This window comes from Herpailurus yagouaroundi, unplaced genomic scaffold (genome assembly GCF_014898765.1).
Source record: "Herpailurus yagouaroundi ecotype Mexico unplaced genomic scaffold, PumYag 190, whole genome shotgun sequence".
NCBI lineage: Eukaryota > Metazoa > Chordata > Mammalia > Carnivora > Felidae > Herpailurus > Herpailurus yagouaroundi.
This window is the reverse complement of record NW_024412421.1, coordinates 26,192,055-26,211,276: the sequence shown is the minus strand read 5'-3', so window position 1 is coordinate 26,211,276 and position 19,222 is coordinate 26,192,055. Positions and strand designations below refer to the sequence as shown.

Genomic DNA, 19,222 nt, shown 5'->3' with positions numbered 1-19,222 from the left:
CAGCAGTCATTCTTACGACTGCTTCAGATGCAGCTTCAGATACAGCTTGAAGAAGAGCCCCTGGTCCTGCCCTTCCCGGTGTCCACGCTCCCCAAGCCAGAGGACAGTGCTCCTCGTCGTTTCTGTAATTGTTCATTCCAATCCCACCAGCCTTCCCAAACTGTTCTTTTGGAAACAAAAGCCTTTTTTCTTCTTTTTCTACTTTCTTTTAATAATAATTCTGTAAAAGCCAGTAAGCAGCTAGAAAAGCTTTTTAAGAAAAATCAAAGTAAAAAGTGAATTGTCATTAGCCCTACCCCAATGTATCCCACTCCCCAGAAATAAGGCTCTTTTGTAGCTTGCCAGCATGGAGCATGCGTGGGGCCCAATAGGGCTCTGCCCCAGCCCCCACTGGCACTGTGAGCTCTGGCAAGTTCCTTCCCTCCCTCTGCCTCTGTTTCCTCAGCCAAGAGCCAGGGATATCATGTGCCTCACAGAGTTGTTTAGAAGATTGCACTGGTTAAGATTTGTAAAGCACTTAGAACAGCGCCTGCACATGTCCCCAATATTTATTAAGTACACCTACATCCAGACTGTTTTCCGAATTCATAGACTTACACACACGTTTGTTTCTTTTGTTTTTATAAAAACAGAGTCTTCTGTACACTCTTCTGGAACTTGTTTTTTTTTTTTATTTCCCACTGTGGCTTGGGCATCTTATCCCATCAGTATATAAAGATCTATCCCATGTTTTTACGTGATAGTATAATGTTACAGTATGTAGGGGCGCCTGGGTGGCCCAGGCGGTTAAGCATCCAACTTCAGCTCAGGTCATGATCTCACGGTTCATGAGTTCGAGCCCCGTGTTGGGCTCTGTACTGACAGCTCAGAGCCTGGAGCCTGCTTCGGATTCTGTGTCACCCTCCTCCTCTGCCCCTCCCCCACTTGCACTCTGTGTGTGTGTGTGTCTCTCTCTCTCAAAAATAAAAAAAATTTTAAATGTTACATTATGTAGCTGCACCAAAACATGTTTGACAAGTCCTACACTGATGGACGTACAGTTGGCATCTAGTCTTTGCCATTACAGACAATGCTGCCGGGAACCCCTTGTTATCTCCGGCCTTGCCTGCATGTGTATTCCTGTCGGATGTATTCCTGGAAGTAAAGTCTCTGTGGCAAAGGTGTGCACACTGGACTTTCTTGGATACACCCTTCTAAATTACCCTCCAGAAAGGTTTTCTAGTTTGTACTCCTATTGGGAGTGTAAGGTGGGGCCTGTGAAATAGTGTCCGGACAACCCTTTACTGCTCAAAACTTTAATGGTACTTTTAGGGCTTTCACACTGAAGTCTTTAGTCTGGCTTTGAAAGCCCACCATAGTGTGACCCCATCTGTCTTTGTAGCTTTTTTTTTAAGTAGTCTCCACACCCAATGTGGGGCTTAAAGTCATGACCCTGAGCTCAAGAGTCACATGCTGTACTGACTGAGCCAGTCAGGCGCCCCTATCTTTGTAGCTTTAACTGCTTTTAATCTTATAAACCCTCTGTTTTAGTCAGGACACTCGTTTTTACTCCGGGAAGTTTTGCCCCAGGAGGACATCTGGCAAAGTCTGGAGATAATTTTGGTCATTGCAACTGGGGGGAGGCCAGTACTGGCATCTCGTGGGGAGAGGCTAGGGTGCTGCTCCATGTCCTGCGATGCACAGGACAGCCCCCCACAACAAAGGGTTGACTGGTCCGGATGTCGGTAGTGCTGTGGTCCGGAATCTCTAAGTTTAAGCTGTTGACTGGTCTCTGAAACTGCCTGTTACTTACCTGCTCCTAGCGCTAGGATGGACAATATATTTTATCTCACATGACACCTTCGTTGCATCCATGTGGGTAGCTAAGGGGCTATTTTGAGAATTCTGAAGGCTTGCCTGGGTTCACTGAGGGGAATTGCTCTGTCTGCTGTTGACCAGATTGCAAAGTCTTGAGGGCAGGGTGGTATCTCCTCCTTTTTTGTATTTTCTGAGGTGGCTCATGCATAGGTTTTTAGACATAGTTGGTAATCATATATTTTAATGTTGCCTAAATTACAGTCATCTTAAAAGTCAATTAGACATTCTCCCTAGGAACTAGTTGCGCTAACCTGCCCCCTCACTTATGTGCCGTTTGTCTCTAAGGCAGACATTTATATTTTCTGGTATTTATTTCATATCTTAAAGAGCTTTGCTATTCTAAGACGTGATGGCCTGATATGAATTTATGTATGTATGTATGTATGTATGTATGTATGTATGTATGTATTTAGGACCTTTATCCGTGGTAACCTATATTAAAAACATTGATCACTTACATGTAACACCCAGTGCTCATCACAAGTGTCCTCCTTAATGTCCATTACCTGTGTAGCCTGTGCCCCACCCACCTTCCCTTCAGCAACTCTGTTCTTTATAGTTAAGAATAGTTACGAGTCTCTTATGGTTTGCCTCCCCTTCTGTTTTTATCTTATTTAATTTTTCCTTCCATTACCCTGTGTTCCTTTGTTTTGTTTCTTAAATTCCACATGGGTGAAATCATATGGTATTTGTCTTGCTCTAACTTACCTCGCTTAGCATAATGTACCCTAGTTCCATCCACGTCATTGCAAATGGTGAGATTTCTTTTTTTTTTTTTTTTTTTGATGGCTGAGTAGAAAATGATTGTTGTGGAGTACCTGGGTGGCTTGCTCAGTTGAGCATTCAGCTTTTGATTTTGGCTCAGGCCATGATCTCATGGCTCATGAGCTCAAGCCCCACATCAGGCTCTGAGCTAACAGTGCAACGCCTACTTGGCATTCTCTCTCTGTCTCTGTGTCGCTCTCTCTCAAAATAAAAAAAAATTTTAACTTAAAAAAATTTTAAAAAAAGGAAACGACTGTTGAATGAATAAAACTGTAAAGCTTTTCCATCGTAGAAGTCTAAAATGATTGATCATTTTAGGGGTTGACCAAGTTCTTCTGGAAATGGCCAGATAGTAAATATTTCAGACTCTGCAGGCCATGTGCTCTTTGTCACTGTTTCAGCTCTGCTCTTGTAGCTGGAAAGCAGGCCTAGACAAGATTTAAATGAATGGGCATGGCTGCGTTCAGTGAGAGTGTATGCACAAAACCAGGTGGTGGCCTGAGGGCCGTGGTTTGCTAATCTCTCTAGAACCATCAATATTTAGATATTTGACTGCTGAACCCACCTGGCACCTGGATGGCTTTGAAAATGAAATAAGCGGGTATGATGACGAGCCCTTGGTAATTCCTGTACTGGGAAAGTCTGTGACTTGTGACCTTTCTTTGCTTTTCCTTGTAGAGATGTGGTATGGTGTGTTCCTGTGGGCACTGGTGTCCTCTCTCTTCTTCCATGTTCCTGCTGGATTACTGGCCCTCTTCACCCTCAGACATCACAAATATGGTAGGTTCATGTCTGTAAGCATCCTGTTGATGGGCATCGTGGGACCAATTACTGCTGGAATCTTGACAAGTATGTTAGACATTAAAATACCAGTCATACGTTTCCTATGACTAGTCACTTAATTTCAGGACCCATTTTAGAAACATGTCTGTGTGAAATGAAGAAAAAAGGGTGGCTTTTAACCATGGGCGCTTTCTTTAGCGTACTGTTTTTCTCTTATCTCTAACCCCTGCCTCCCCCTCCTATGATTTGGCTAACATCTTTGACTTCCGAAGTTGTATTTTCTCTCACTGGCTTCAGATAAGCCATGTGAGGCTTTTGAGATGTAGTAAAACTACATTTTGAAATCTAGTAAAAGGTGTTTATCTTTTTGGAAGCTACTGCTCCTTTCTTGTCAGCTATCAATTGACTGATGGCATCGAAAGATTGTTGACGAGGTCCTTCTCCTCACTCAGGATGAATAATAATTTTTTAAGGATGGAAGAATAATTCTAGTTCAGAAAAGTACCTGATTTGAGGCACCTGGGTGGCTTAGTCCGTGAGCATCCGACTTCAGCTCAGGTCATGATGTCATGGTTTGCGAGTTCGAGCCCCACACATGGTTTGCCGCTGTCATTGCAGAGCCTGCTTCAGATCCTCTGTAACCTCCCCTCTCTGCCCCTCCCCCACTCATACTCTTTCAAAAAATTTTTTTTTAATGAATGGTACCTGATTTGTCTTCTGGTTATTTTCTTCCCCCGTCAAAACTTTCTGAATAAGAATTGGAGGGGCGCCTGGGTGGCTCAGTCAGTTGAGCGTCGACTTCAGCTCGGGTCATGATCTCATGGCTTGTGGGTTCGAGGCCCATGTCGGGCTCTGTGCTGACAGCTCAGAGCCTGGAACCTGCTTCAGATTCTGTTTCCCTCGGTCTCTGCCCCTCCCCCGCTTGCACTCTGTCTCTGTCTCTCTCTCTCAAAAAATAAATAAACATTTAAAAATAAATTGGAATAACACAGGCACCTGGGTGGCTCAGTCGGTTGAGCTTGGCTTCAGCTCAAGTCATGATCACACAGTTCGTGGGTTCGAGCGCCTCATCAGGCTCTGTGCTGACAGCTCAGACCCTGGAACCTGCTTCAGATTTTGTGTCTCCCGCTCTCTCTGCCCCTCCCCTGCTCATGCTCTGTATCTCTCTCTCTCTCTCTCTCAAAAATGTTAAAAAAATTTTTTAAAGAACTGGAATAACACATTATAAATTGTTTTTACTTGTTTTTGGCTTTTGCTGATATAAGGATGAGAATCAGTTTAGGTCATTTTTAAGCTCATGATTAAATATAAATATATTTTATATAAATTAAAAGCTCCAGAAACCAAAACTAAAAACACTCCATTATCACATCCCTAAGTGAAAACCTCAGTTTGCATTTTGGTATATGCTTTCAGACTTTTTTCCAGGTGCACATGTAAACATAAATACATGCTGAAAAGATAGAAACACAACATTCCTGCTAATTTGTAATTTTTGTGTGAGTGTGTGCATTTAAGCCTTGAGCTCTAAATGGAACTGCCCCTCTGCCTTTTCTTTGACTTGAGGTTTTTTTTTTTGAGGACAAAGTGGCCTCATTTCTTTGTGTTCTGTAGGTGGTGAAACCTTTGTGATAACAGGAGGAGGAGGCCAGTTTTCTCTTGTCTGCATTAAGGTGTTTCCATAACTGGCTTTATATAGTATTTTTAACTGTATCACCTGCTGCTCTTTAGAGACCCTCTGTTCCAGTTTCCTTATTGGATTACCGGCTCCTAGGAGCTGTCTCAGATTTCTCATCAGTAAAATAAGGATAATTCTACCCTCCTCAGATGCTGTGTGAAGATAAAAGGAAATAATGTTTATTTAAAGTACTTAACATAATACCTAACACTTAGGAATCGTGCAATAAATGTGTCCATTCTCTCTTTAAGACTCTGGTGAAGAGAGTCCATTTCCTTCCCATTTTACTGCTCCTCCTGGTTTGCTTTTTTCCGTTCTTCCCTTCTTCATCATCTAGGCCCCACCTTAGGGCCTACTTCAAGTTTCTTACACTTCTTTCTACCCAACCCACTTGTTTTGGAGCTAAATTATGAAGGGGCCTGATGCAGCAGGTGCCTTACAGATGTTAATAACATAGGCACTGTATGCATAGGCACTGGAGGTGGGCATTTGAAAGTCACAGATGTTCCAGGCAACCAATACAGATACTGGTTAATTTGCTCTTTCTTCTTCTTCGGATTTGTTAATATGTTTTCATATCACATGTGTAAAATGTGTAGGCATTTGATTGAGATACTGTATGTTGTCTGTATTATTCAAAATCTGTTTCATGCTGTGCTTTCTCTGTTCCAGCTTGATCTGAGTATCATGAGAATAGGGATCTTAGAAAACATACAGGCAAATACCTGTTTGCAGGAATGAACACACTGACCAAGGAGAATTCTGTTTGGAATGGTCTTTGAGAGGAGGGTCATCTGGGAACTTTGGATCTATTATTGTCAAACTAATGAAATCTTGGCCCTCTCAATACAATGCTGAGTCCCTGTAACAATTCATCTGGGTTTCTAGGGAGGTACAGATGTTTGTGTTTGGTTTACTCCGTTTCTAGAAAGTTGTGGTGACTTAGCGTAATAAAGACGATTAATGATGTGGGGAACAGAAAGGACCCCCTTAGCACCTCTGGCCTCATGCCCTTTGAATTAGTGACAACTTCATAAACGTAGAGTCACCCTTTCCTTTTCCCTCTGCTCCTCCTCCGTCCACTTGGGGAGGGGAGCTGAGTACAGTAGAAGGCAGAGCGGGCGTCTCTGGCTTTTTCTGAAATATTTCTTGCTCGGTTTCCCTGGAAAGTTTCATTGGCATTCATTACCAAAATTTTATTAGGTACCTGTTAAATGCTAAGCATGGCAAATAAGAGATGTTTTTGTGATGAGTTTGTAATCAGGTCATGTGGAAATTTGTGATTTGGGTTATGATTTCCAGATTATTTTATTCAGTAAATCCAGGAGACTCCATTTTAAGGACTCACTTTTCAACGTCTGAAAGCACTAATCAGTAATTTATAAGTCATATGGAGAATACTTAAAATCTAGAGAAAAGTATAGGGAGAATAAGACCTTTCTATGATATTTAAATTTTAATGTAAAAAAATCTGGAATATTCTACTTAGGGTAGGATTTTAAGTACTGTATTTTCCTGATTATATTAACCTTGATTTTTTTTTTTTTTTAACACTCTTGAATTTTTAAACAGGTGCTGCAATTGCTGGAGTGTACCGAGCAGCAGGAAAGGAGATGATACCATTTGAAGCCCTCACCTTGGGCACCGGACAGACATTCTGTGTAGTAGTGGTCTCCTTTTTACGGATTTTAGCTACTCTATAGCGAACACCCTTATACCCCGATGGCAAACCTCAGTTTTACAGAATCCTCAAAAAGAATACATTATGGAATGTAGTGTTTTCTTAATTCTTCAAATGGAAGAAACTTGGATGAAGAAATACATGTGAAGAATGACATTTCAGCCCTTTCTGCGTTTTGAAGCTCCAGGAATTGAAGATCTTACTGGACTCTTATTGTTCTCAACCAAAACAAATCAAGTGGGTTTTTTTGGGGGGAGGGGGGCGGTATTTAAGTAGTTTTACAGGTGCACCTTTACCCAAGCTAGGTCAACAATGCTTCTAGATTGACATCCTTTGCACTGAAATATATAATAATCTGTGAGAAAATGCAGTGTTGCCTATAACAGAGAAACTATGAAAAATACCGGTTTCTTTCCGAACAGAGTATACCATACTAAAACCTTATTTAATCTAATCTTGATTAGAATTTGGAAGACTCTTCTTTTGCTACGTCTTCATGACAGTAAGTGCCAAGTAGGTTTTGGTTGCGTAGAGCTTTGAGAACAAATTTGGTGAAACAGAACAGGAAAAAACCCTACAACACAAGTAGTGGCTTCAGTTCCACTGCTGAAAGAAAAAGAAGATGATGTGACATTTTATGGAAAACTATCTTGACCTCTGATTACTTAACATATTTTAAGAGATGTGAATCTATTGTTTTGTACATTTTATCAGAATAGCTAGCTGACTGAGACTTTTTTGCCTCCCAAGTTCCTGTACCCTTTTCTTGTCACTTTCATTCTCTTGATTTTGGTTAATTGGAAATAGACCCTATTAAATAGCTTGAGTTCAAAATTTTAAGCCAGATTGGTTAGGATGTTGTTTGGACAGTGAGGTACCAAAAAAACTGGTTTTTGTTTAAACATTGTTACAGTTTTTCTTAGTGACTTTAGTTGAAATTGTTGAAATGTAGCTTAAACCAGGGTAGAGGTTATTGATTTCTTAGTCTTAATATGGTTACCACTTTTACAGTATTGGGGGTCACTCCCAGAAAGTGCCTAAAATTTAATTTTCCGATATACTTCCACATTTTACATTTCCCTTCAAGAGACTCTATTTCCTTACAGAGAATTAAACATCATTTCTTTAACCCAATTTTAGCTATCTTAATTTTTCTTCTGCCTAAATTGCTTTTTTATTAAAATGTCTGAAAACTGTGACCTTCAAAAGAAAAAGGATAGCAAAAATTAGATCTCTAAATTGATCCTTACCACCTAACTGCGTTGTATGGAATATAGTCATTCTGTTTCCAGAATAGTTTCTGATTCATTAAACCTGATGTTTTTAAAGGTAAGTTTTCATTGTGACAGTAAGGCTAACAGCCCATGAGGTCATGTACACACAAACAATATCTATTCCATTTAAAGCAATATGCCCTCCAGCTTCTGATTAAAAATAGCCTGGAAGATGAACTTATCAGGGAAAGTCAAAAAGGAAAAATTACAAAGAGGTCACAAAATTAACTGGAGATTTCCTTCTAACTAATAGGCCATTAGACCACTTATCAAAATTACAGTGACATATATTCAGACGAGGTGGAAAATTACAAGAAGACTTGGAATGCCAGCAGATGTTTTTATACATTCCCCAAGTTTTCTCTCCAATGCTCAAATCTTTCTTTCAAGCAAATGTAGCCTTTTTTTTTTTTTTTAAAGTGATTGTATTTTTAAGTAATCTCTACACCCAACATGGGGCTCAAACTCACAACCCTAAGATCGAGAGTTGCTTGCTCCACTGGCTGAGCCAGCCTGGTGCCCCTAAGTCTTTAAATAAGACTCCTTTTTCCAGTTCAAGGAGCTGTGATTTTTGCAAAGTAGCCCTTCAATTTAAGACACTTGGGGACAGGGGTGCCTGAGTGGCTCAGTCGGTTGAGTGTCTGACTCTTGATGTTGACTCAGGTCATCATCTCACGGTTTCTGGGTTCAAGCCCTGCTTTGGGCTCCTCACGGAGCCTGCTTGGGATTCTCTCTCTCTCTCTCTCTCTCTCTCTCTCTCTCTCTCTTTCTCTCTCTTCCTGTCTCTCCCCCCTCCTCCTCTCCCTCCTCCCTCTCCTCCCTGCTCTCTCAAGATAAACTCTAAAAAAAAAAGAAAAAGTGGGGACATTATATCGTTTATTGTAGAAAATTATTTTAATCATCTCTCTTGAAATATACCTCTTATTAGAATTCTCACCTAAAACATTTTGGATAGAATTTCACAAGTTAAACACGTGGGCCTATGGTTGGTAGGCCCCTCTTCCTGAATACTAATTTTTGAACATACTGATAGATGATTTAAATATTTGGTTATTTTTCTTTTAGAGCCAAGACACAAAAGTTAGTGCATTTTGAAAGGTGTTTTTGTTCCCATCTTTGTTTGTTTGTTTGTTTGTTTGCCATATTTTGATGATCTGCTTTTTTAAAACTTCAAATATAAACTATATCTTTAAATTACTGAATATTTCATCCATCCCCATATGTGAACATTCTACTGTGAATAAATTTCTACAGACCTTTATATAGATTGAGCTTTGTAGCTTGAGATGTTTTTAAGGGAAAACTATTTGGATGATAAAGAATGTCTATTCTTTTTTGGATTTTTGTTTTTTTTAATTTCTTGTCTCAAATACACAATTATTTGGGGGTGGTCACTCGTGGAAAAATACTGGCATTTGTGCTGAACATTTTGTTTTACCATATAGGTTTGTAGAATTTTTGCCAACAACTGGCTTTCTTAGTGGCTGTGCAAACACCCCTTCCCAGCTAGATATCCACTTTTTCTTTCTTTCTTTCTTTTTTTTTTAGTATTTTTTATGCAGGGGAAGGAGGCAGCTCGCAGTCATAAAAGCTGGATTCTGGATTCTTTAATACGGGGGCTTGGCGGGGGTGGGGGAGGCATTTCACGAAAACTTAAGTCCATGTACAAATTGCAATGAATATCCCACATGAAGGATGTCTCTTTGTGCTCTTAACTCATTTTTAAATTTTGCAGCAAAACATTTACTGGAAATGTCTAAACCAGTGAGAAAAAGTTGATGCAAATCATTAAGCCATTCCTTATGTTTTCTAATTTTTTTTAATGTTTTATTTATTTCTGAGAGAGAGAGAGAGAGAGAGACAGAGCGTGAGTGGGGGAGGGACAGAGAGAGAGGGAGACAGAATCCGAATCAGGCTCCAGGCTCCGAGCTGTCAGTACAGGGCCTGATTTGGGGCTCGAACTCCCCAACTGTGAGATCATGACCTGAGCTGAAGGCAGCTGCTTAACCGACTGAGCCATCCAGGCACCCCATGTTTTTTAAATTTGGAATTGTATGTTGGCTTTCGGTTTCAGTGTCCTTTCTGACTGCTCTGGTGTGTATTAAGTTCTTACTATAACTGCAGTGCATATCGACCTTCCCTAAGAAACCGTTTCCTGGGAGGTGAGGCCGGCCGCCATCAGCCAGCCCCAGGCAGGAAGTGTGGTGTGTGTGCATTTCTGTTTCGTGCATTACTTAGGCTGGTTGTCACTAAAATCAGCTTAGCTTTTGTATTAGATTATTTCACCAACTGCTACAGTCCAAATGATCAAATCTTTGTACAATAGAAAATTATTTAAATTTTATTTTTCTACTGACATTTCTAATTCTGGTATAAATGTTTATCAATAAAGAATTTCAATTCTGTGAACTGGGACTATTATTTTTATATTCAGTGGCCAATGAACTGAATCTTGCAGTAACGTCTGACTTAAATTTAGGGAGTTTTAAATAACTTACTACTTAACATATGTTTGGCTGTATTCCTTTTATGTTCAACGTCTTACTAATTTATGGTAAAATTCTTGTTCAAAGGTGTGATTAAACTGTACTTAATATGTAATCTTGAGTCCTCTTAACTGCACTTTGTGGGCTAGATCTTATCAACTGGAAGCTTTTTGTATGAAACCACACTGGCATAGACAAAAGCTGATAAGATGTATGAAAAAGAAGTATTTCAACAGTAAATTCACGTGACGAGAGGCTCCCAACATTGGTTTAGTACTCTTCATTGGCATTGTCTTTTTCTGTTCTGCCATTTTCAGCAAATTGGATCGGCCTCTTTGGGTAGCTTACATCATGGGCACAAGATGACCACTGTAGTTCCTGGCATTGTAGACAGACAATGTCTGGCAGTAGACTGCCCATCCACCATGTCTCTGTAGTTTTTATTGAAGCATAATATACGGTAAAGTGCACAAATCTCAAATGTGTAGCTTGATGAACGTGTATGTGTTCACACATTTATGCTGAATACCACTCAGATCAAGGTACAGAACAATATTTAGCACCCCAGGATAACTCTACATGCAGAGTTTGGCCAGAAGCCCCCAAGACTGTATGTATCCAGGACCTAAGAGGAGGAGCTTGTCTTCAGTTTTCAGAAGGTGATAACCCAAGATTGGACAATGGAAAGAGACTGTAGGAGAGGAGGGGCTGAAGGTGCTGAGTATGGGGGCACCTGGTGTGAGCATCTGACTTCAGCTCATGTCTTGATCTCACAGCTCATGGGTTTGAGCCCCACGTCAGGCTCTGTGCTGACAGCTCAGAGCCTGGAGCCTGCTTCGGATTCTGTGTCTCCCTCTCTCTCTGCCCCTCCCCTGCTCACGCTCTGTCTCTCTCAAAAATAAAAAAATAAAGGTGCTGAGTATGGTAGACAGGACCCCATAAACTCTTGCTAAGACAACACAGTAATAATGAACCAGGAATCTTCTAGGGAGTTTGTACTCTGGCCAACTGGAGAGCCCTGTCCAAAGGGGCCAACCATTACTTAGTCCCAGCCTATTTCTACTTTATGGGATTTTGAGCCCAGTATGTCCAGATTTTCCAGTTTTTCAGGGGAAGTTGGAAATCTAGGTTGACATCTCAATTTTTAAGTGCTTGCAACAAACTTGAATTCACATAAAATGCTTTTCAGGTCAAACAATGCATGCCTTTGAGCTGGATTTGGGCTCTGTTAAACTATTTGAAATAATGGAAACTAGCTCCTACCCTGATTATCCTTAAAGTGGCTGGAAACTGTGAATTTGAACAAATGCATGGAGTGGCAGTGAGCTGCAAAGAGACTGGGAGAAATGAGATGATGCTGGGGGAGAGTGTGTTGGAGAATTCTAACTCATCCTTTTCCCCAGGGGCAAAAGGCTACATCCCAGTTTGTCACTGCAGGGTCCATTTACAGTGTCCAAGGAAAGAGGCTGGCATGGTAAACTCCCAAATACTGAGTCCTAATTTCACATCTACTTTTCTCTTACCCTCCCATAAGGACGATCTACCTAAAGCACAGACCCGAATGTAAGAACTAAAACTATAGAGCTCAGAAGTAAACGAGAGTATGTTTTGTGATCTTGAGTTAGGCAAAGCCTTCTTAGATAGAACCCCAAAAGCACAAGGGACCAGAGAAAAATAAATTGGACTTGGTCAAAATTTAAAAATGTTATGCTTCAAAGGATGCCATCAAGGGTGTAGAAAGACATGCCACAGAATAGAAGGAATGATTCAAGTCCTATGGTTTATAAGAGACGGCTATTTAGAATATATAAAGAACTCTTAAAACTCAATAATAAAAAGACAAATGATGGGGCACCTGGGTGGCTCAGTGGGCTAAGTGTCCGACTTCGGCTCAGGTCATGATCTCGTGGTTCGTGGGTTCGAGCCCCGCGTCTGGCTCTGTGCTGACGGCTCAGAGCCGGGAGCCTGCTTCGGATTCTGTGTCTCCCACTCTCTGCCCCTCCCCTCCCCTGCTCGTGCTCTGTCTCTCTCTGTCAACAATAAATAAATGTTAAAAAAATAAATAAAAAGACAAATGACCTGGTTTTAAAATGAGCAAAAGATCTGAATAGACATTCTCCGAAGAACATATATCATGGCCAATAAAGACATGAAAAGATGTTTAATATCAGTCATCAGGGAAGTACAAATAAAAACTACAATGAAATGCCACTTCACACCCACTAGGATGGCTTTAATAAAAAAGACAAGGGGTTTGGCAAGGTGTGCAGAAACTGGAACCTTCAGGCATTGTTGCTGAGGTCATAAAATGGCACAGCTGCTTTGGGAAGCAATCTGGCGGTTCCCCGAAAGGTAAAGCATATGATTTCTATATGATCAAGCAATTCCACAGGTACATCCCAAAGAGAAATCACCTCCGAAGATGTGTTAAGTGAAAGGAGACAGTTACAAAAGACCACATGTTGTATAATACCATTTACATGAAAAGTCCAGAATAGGCAAGTTTATAGAGACAGATTAGCCTGAGGCTGGGGATTGGGGAGAAATGGGTCAGAGGCTCATTTTTTTATGTGATGGCTGCACAAGTCTGAATTTTCCAGAACTATTGAGTTGTGCACTTTAAAGTTTATTTATTTAGGCAATCTCTACACCCAACATGGGGCTAGACCTCACAACCCCAAGATCAAGAGCCACATGCTCTACCAACTGAGCCAGCCAGGCACCCCTGAACTGTGTACTTTAGATGGGTACATTTTATGGTCTGTGAATTATGTTTCAATTAACTGTTTTTATTTATTTATTTGTAATGTTTTATTTTATTTTTGAGAGCGAGTGAGAGAGAGAGAGAGAGAGAGAGAGAGAGAGAGAGAGAGCGCACAAGTGTGGGAGGGGCAGGGAGAGGGGGAAACACAGAATCTGAAGCAGGCTAGGCTCTGAGATGTCAGCACAGAGCCCGATGCAGGGCTGGAACCCATGAACCACGAGATCATGACCTGAGCTGAAGTTGGACACTAACTGACTGAGGCACCCAGGTGTCCCCAATTAGGCTGTTTTTAAAAGTTTGCTGCTATAGTGCCACCACAGTGCCCCTTTTTAACATTTATTATTTTTTTAATTTTTTTTTTTATTTTCAAGCTAGTTAACATACAGTGTGGTCTTGGCTTCAGGAGTAGAACCCAGTGAGTGATTCATCTCTTAGATATGACACCCAGAGCTCATCCCGAAAAGTGCCCTCCTTAATGCCTGTCACCCATTCACCATAATGTCCTTTTAATCACAGGTGTGTTCATCTATTTCTTAGATTAACTCTAGGACTGGGTGACTCAAACCCAGACTAGTATAGAGTAACAATGAAGAGCAATTTTCAGCTGAGAAAAACCCTAAACCTGAACAAAAGGATGTTAATTGTTGCTGTCTCCTGTGTATTTGTTTCTGATTACTGCTTCCCAAAATTGGATTCTAATTAAGAAATATTTTTAATCTGATAAAATGATAGAGACCATAGGTGGCCGTACTTGCATGTGGATTAACTTGAAGGATGCACGTGGGTGTTGTCTGAATTCTAGGACTCAGTTGATTCTTGTTCACAGTAGTTATGTTTATAAAGTCATCGTGCACATTCAGTTAGCAGTACAGGGTTGGGTTCCTGGTAGTCTCCGGTCACAATCTTTTTTGTCAACTGATCAATACATAATCTTGTTTCATGTGTGTTTCTGTTCAAGAACACCTTATTTAATACATCTTTCTCACAATAATTATGTGCAGTATTTTTATATAATAAAACACGGTTTCAATTACAGCATTTTTGTATAACGTCCTCTACAATACTGAGATTGTATTACTTAACTCTTTTCGTCAGACACACACATGCAGTAATCATATGTAGTACATGTAGCAAACACACAGTATAACATACAATATTCACATAAACACAGAGTACGTCAACACATACTGTATATTTCACAGTAATGCAAATAGAGTGTGGAAAACGTTAGAGATTTCATTAAAACATTAACTAAAATCTTACTGTTGATGGAACTGCAGGATGTGTGATGCTACAGCACACAGTGTGGTTAAACCTCTTGACCTTGGTTTGCCCCACGATAACCACGGGGGAGGTAGGTGGAGTTTATTCTGCAGAAGAGGAAGAGGGAAGCATGTCAACATTTGGCAGTTCAACCTCAGGAGTTTGCCTCTCGTGACTTGTTGACGGAGTCGGCGATTTTCCCTCCCAAACTGGCTCGAAAAATTGGGTCAGCCTTGTCTGCTTAGCTTTTTGCCTCAAATCTTTAAGCATCTCGGCATAAGGGGCAAATGCTGTGGAGGTGAGGCGCTTAAATTTGAGGCTGCGATCAAGCATAGGGTCACACTCTATCATGTCATTGAAAATTCTTTCCAAGGCAGAATTCCATTCTGATATTTTGGTCGCTGTAAGAGGGTCAATTCTTGAAGTCTTAGGCTGACTCTCATCGCCGTCCTCATCACTGCCGACCCCAATGCCTTGTTTTGCCATCTCGTCCAGGTCTTCGTTGGTGGGTTCTACTGCCTTCTCTGCCAAAATTTCCTCCACGTCTTCCTCCTTCATGTCGTCAAAGCCTTCTCCACTTATTTGCCGTGCGATATGCATTATGTTTTCAACACTGTTCTTTATACTTTCTGCAACACCTTCAAAGCCTTCGAAATTTTGCACACAGTCTGGCCAAACATTTTTCCAACAGCTATTGATAGTAGCTTGTTTGATGCTGCCCCAGGCTGTCCCAATATAGTCAATAACGTTACGTATGGTAACTGACTTCCAATAGTCCATCATGGTAGTTTCCTTGTTGGATTCGAGAGCCTGGAAACCCTTGCTATAGAGCTCCCTGGTATAGTGTGCCTTGAAAGCTTTTATTATACCCTGATCCAGGGGTTGGATGAGAGATGTAGTGTTTGGGGGCATGAAAAGAACTTCTACGTTGGGGTGGGCATTTTTGAGTTCTTCACAGCAATGGACTGGGGCGTTATCCAAAATTAATAAAACCTTGAAGGCAAGGTTTCTGCCCTGGAGATAGCATTCAACTTCTGGTACGAAGCAGTTGTGGAACCAGCTGGATGTCATCCACGCTTTTTTGTTCCATCTCCAATGGACAGGCATATGGTTGACGCTTTTCCCTTTAAGTGCTTGTGGATTCTGGGCTCTGTATACCATTAGAGGTTTGCACTTGAAGTCGCCCTTGGCATTAGTGCACAACAGCAAGGTTGCATAGTCTTGGAATGATTTAAAGCCAGGGGCTTTGCAGGCCATTTGTGTTATATAGGTTCTTTTGCCAACGTCCTTGTAAAATAAGCCAGTCTCATCAGCGTTGAAAACCTGCTCTTCCACGTATCCTTTGTCCTGTATAACACTCAGCAAATGTTTTTTAAATTCTTCTGCAGCCTCCCGATCTGCAGAACTTGCCTCACCTGCAAGTTTAACATTGTTCACACCATATCGCCTTTTGAAACGTGCAAGCCAGCCAGCGCTGGCGGAGAAAGGTTTAACGTTTTTCTGGCCTTGGGTTACATGACCGTAAATTTCTTTGGCTTTCAGCCTCACGACAATGCTGTCCACCACGGCTTTTTTATCGGTTGTCATCTCATGAATCCACAAATTTAGCCGCTTTTCCATCTTTTCCATAGCTTCCTCACGCACTATAGACGTTACTTTAGCACTTTCCGGAGCAGCCTCACGTACAGATCGGCGAATTTCCTTTTCCTTTTTCTTGATGTACCGGATTGTTGATTCATTAACATTGAACTCACGGCCAACAGCACTACAACTCATGCCTGAACGAAGCTTATCTAGCACACGTATTTTCTCCATAAGGCACATGACAGCCTTCTTGCGCTTAGGAGCACTAGGCACCACTTCACCACTACGCTTGGGGGTCATTTTTAACAGCAAAATCACCAACAAAAAAGCACGGAAACGCAAAAAACGTGGCACCAAATAGACTGCAAATAGGACAATCATTTACAGCATGAGAGATGAGGCAAGAAAGCCCATTGTCTGTCTTGTTCAACCTCTGCTAGTACACCGCACCGCTGGTTGACGCCAGCTTTTCATCCTCTGCGCATGTCCGCGAATAACCCCAGAAAGCACCGCGAATATTGATTTTGGGGTTACAGTAAGTTTAAGCAAGTAAGCGATTCGAAAATACCAAGCTGTAAATGACGAACGTCAACTGTAATACCACAGACATAAAATTTTGTTTAAGCACATTTATTAAATCAAAGCGTCCAGACAGTGCTGGAGACTACAAGTTCCATCAGGCACCGCTTCCACGCGGAGCCTGTGCTCCGTCAACCACCAACAGCAGCGCCAGGAGCTAGGCATTGGCCCGGAAGTGTCGCGTTTGGACTACGTAGCCCTTTTTGCGCACGCGCACACGTTGTGGGGGCCGCCCCAGCTGCCGGCTCCCCCACCGCAGCTCTATGGTCTCTCCCTAGAGCTTTGCCGTTGGGGGCAGCTGCTGCGGTCCTGTGGCTTCGTCCGCCCGGTGCAGCAGCAACATGGAGGAATTCGATTCTGAAGACTTCTCCACCTCAGAGGAGGACGAAGACTACGTGCCGTCGGGTGAGCGTTTGGGCCGCAGGCGAGAGGAGGCTTGCCCCGCCCCGCGCTTCACGTGAGGCGTGTTTGGTCCGGCGTGCGTGGCCCGGGGCCCCCGGTGGCGCCGGTCTCGAGCGTCCCCACCGCGCGAGCCCCGCATCCTCGCCCGCGTGCTTTCTCCGCGCGGTGGTGCGGGGCCGAGACGCGTGCACGCGGGCGTCTCGCACTGCCACTGCCCGCGGCCTGGCTCGAGCCTCCGCCCCTTCCCGGAGCGCGGGAACCGGCACGTGAGCACCACCCTGATCTGGGGACGCTGGCGGTGGCTATCGGTACCCGCACCGCGCTAGTACTGAACTCCCGTGAAAGGCAGTGTGAGCGTAGGATGTTGTCGTCAGACCTTTCGTCCCGAGGGGCTTGCCAGCCGGCACCACGTCCAAGATAAATCTGTCTACTCTCTGCCCTCGCATGGGATCTAGTTATTAGAAAGTTCACGTATGATGCATTTTGTCCTTTTGCGACGTATACCTGTTACTCTCTTTTCAGCTCCCCCCTTCCTCTTTTTGGCGTAGGTTTGTCAAACTTAAAGGGGTCATTCGAACCTACCCCTTCCCAATCCTGCGCCTTCCCTCAGACTGCCCCATCTCATTGAAAGGATCTACCCACACAGTCGCTCCGATCAAACAAAACCCTTAGGACTCATCCATCCTGACTTTCTCTCCTGGTTCAAGCAGTCAATAAGTGCTGTTGTGTCTACGTGGAAAATCGTTTTCTGACCGCTTCCTCGCCAGTCTCACTCACTGCTACCGAACTGCCGTTCTTCGCTAGGATTAAGGCATAGCTTCCCAACTGGTTTGCCCGATACCATTTCCATTCTTGTCCACCAACGTTGGTCTTGTGATGGCCAGAGTGGTTATCTGAAAGCTAGTTTTCGGTTTTTTTTTTTAAATTTTTTTTTCAACGTTTATTTATTTTTGGGACAGAGAGAGACAGAGCATGAACGGGGGAGGGGCAGAGAGAGAGGGAGACACAGAATTGGAAACAGGCTCCAGGCTCTGAGCCATCAGCCCAGAGCCTGACGCGGGGCTCGAACTCACGGACCGCGAGATCGTGACCTGGCTGAAGTCGGACGCTTAACCGACTGCGCCACCCAGGCGCCCCAAGCTAGTTTTCGTTTTAATGAAAGTTGTGCATCCACATAAACATAGTCAAATATTTCTAAAAGGCCTGTCTTGAAAACTAATGGTTCCCATCACCCTTCATCCCGCTTCATTCCCCCGCGGAAGAAACTGCTTTCCAGTTTTTAATTTGGTATTTTCATTGTGTGTGGGCTTCACCCAGGCGGGGTAGGTCTTATTTCAATACCCTCTTACTTCTTCCCCCTCATTCCCAACACACACCCTTCCACCATCAGGCCCTCCCCAACTCCCCAGGCTGCCGTTGTTATCATGTCTAATTTTGGTTAGATCAGTATTCCATGTTTACATTTTTGTACTGACTGTGAACAACCCCAAGTTCAGCTCTGAACCAGGTGATAGATCCCGTGATTGCTTTTCCTACACTACTTGCTTTCTGTGGAGTTAATAATTGCCATTTTGCTGTTGCTTAAGTGTCTATGTCCTTACTATTAGTTTGACCCTAAATTCTCAGAATTGTATAAAAATCATCTCCCAAGGTAATTCGATTCATTAAATAATCTTTTACTTTCATCTTGAAGTCCTGTCTTTGCCTTCTGACTTCCGCCTTGCCTTGGTTTTACCACTTTTAAACCTAGTATCTTTGTCACCATCACCCCTCTGAGTGTTCCATTCATCTATCTCCCTTTTCTGTTGGATTCTGTTTCTTGGGTCCTGTGTTGTCTTTTTTTCCTTAGCATGTTCCATCGAAATGAGAATAAATCCTCAACTACTTGAGCACGGATGATGCATAGTAGACATTCAAGGTGTGAAAACAGTATTTCTAAAAATAATGATGTTACCCTAAGGCCTAATTGGTGCTTGTTTGGTATAGAATTCTGTTTTGTAATAATAATTCTAGGATTTATAATGATAGCTTTCAATTAGAATGTTAAAGGAGCTGCTTTATTGCTTTCTAACTTCCAGTGTTTCTATTAAGAAGTTTGTTTTGCTG

At 42.4% G+C, this 19,222-nt stretch overlaps 3 protein-coding genes across 8 annotated transcripts in view; 2 read left to right on the top strand and 1 right to left on the bottom strand.

Annotated features, from left to right (window-relative positions):
- The window catches only part of TMEM170A (transmembrane protein 170A), a 27,263-nt gene extending 19,166 nt beyond the window's left edge, over positions 1 to 8,097 (top strand). For 3 of the 4 annotated variants that reach the window (XM_040443158.1, XM_040443156.1, XM_040443159.1), the window contains exons 2-3: positions 3,301 to 3,471; positions 6,656 to 8,097. In XM_040443158.1, the coding sequence (XP_040299092.1) occupies positions 3,303 to 3,471; positions 6,656 to 6,786 (300 nt within the window). In that variant the 5' untranslated portion in view covers positions 3,301 to 3,302 and the 3' untranslated portion in view covers positions 6,787 to 8,097. The remainder of the gene's footprint in view (positions 1 to 3,300; positions 3,472 to 6,655) is intronic. The other variant, XM_040443157.1, reaches the window with a different exon arrangement.
- Positions 8,098 to 14,653: 6,556 nt separating this feature from the next.
- LOC121010056 (tigger transposable element-derived protein 1) lies at positions 14,654 to 16,435 on the bottom strand. The gene has a single exon (XM_040443456.1). The coding sequence runs from the start codon at positions 16,433 to 16,435 to the stop codon at positions 14,654 to 14,656; it is 1,782 nt and encodes a 593-aa protein (XP_040299390.1).
- A 494-nt stretch (positions 16,436 to 16,929) lies between these two features.
- Positions 16,930 to 19,222, top strand: part of CFDP1 (craniofacial development protein 1) — a 128,675-nt gene continuing 126,382 nt past the window's right edge. For 2 of the 3 annotated variants that reach the window (XM_040443154.1, XM_040443151.1), the window contains exon 1: positions 16,930 to 17,119. In XM_040443154.1, the coding sequence (XP_040299088.1) occupies positions 17,056 to 17,119 (64 nt within the window). In that variant the 5' untranslated portion in view covers positions 16,930 to 17,055. The remainder of the gene's footprint in view (positions 17,120 to 19,222) is intronic. The other variant, XM_040443153.1, reaches the window with a different exon arrangement.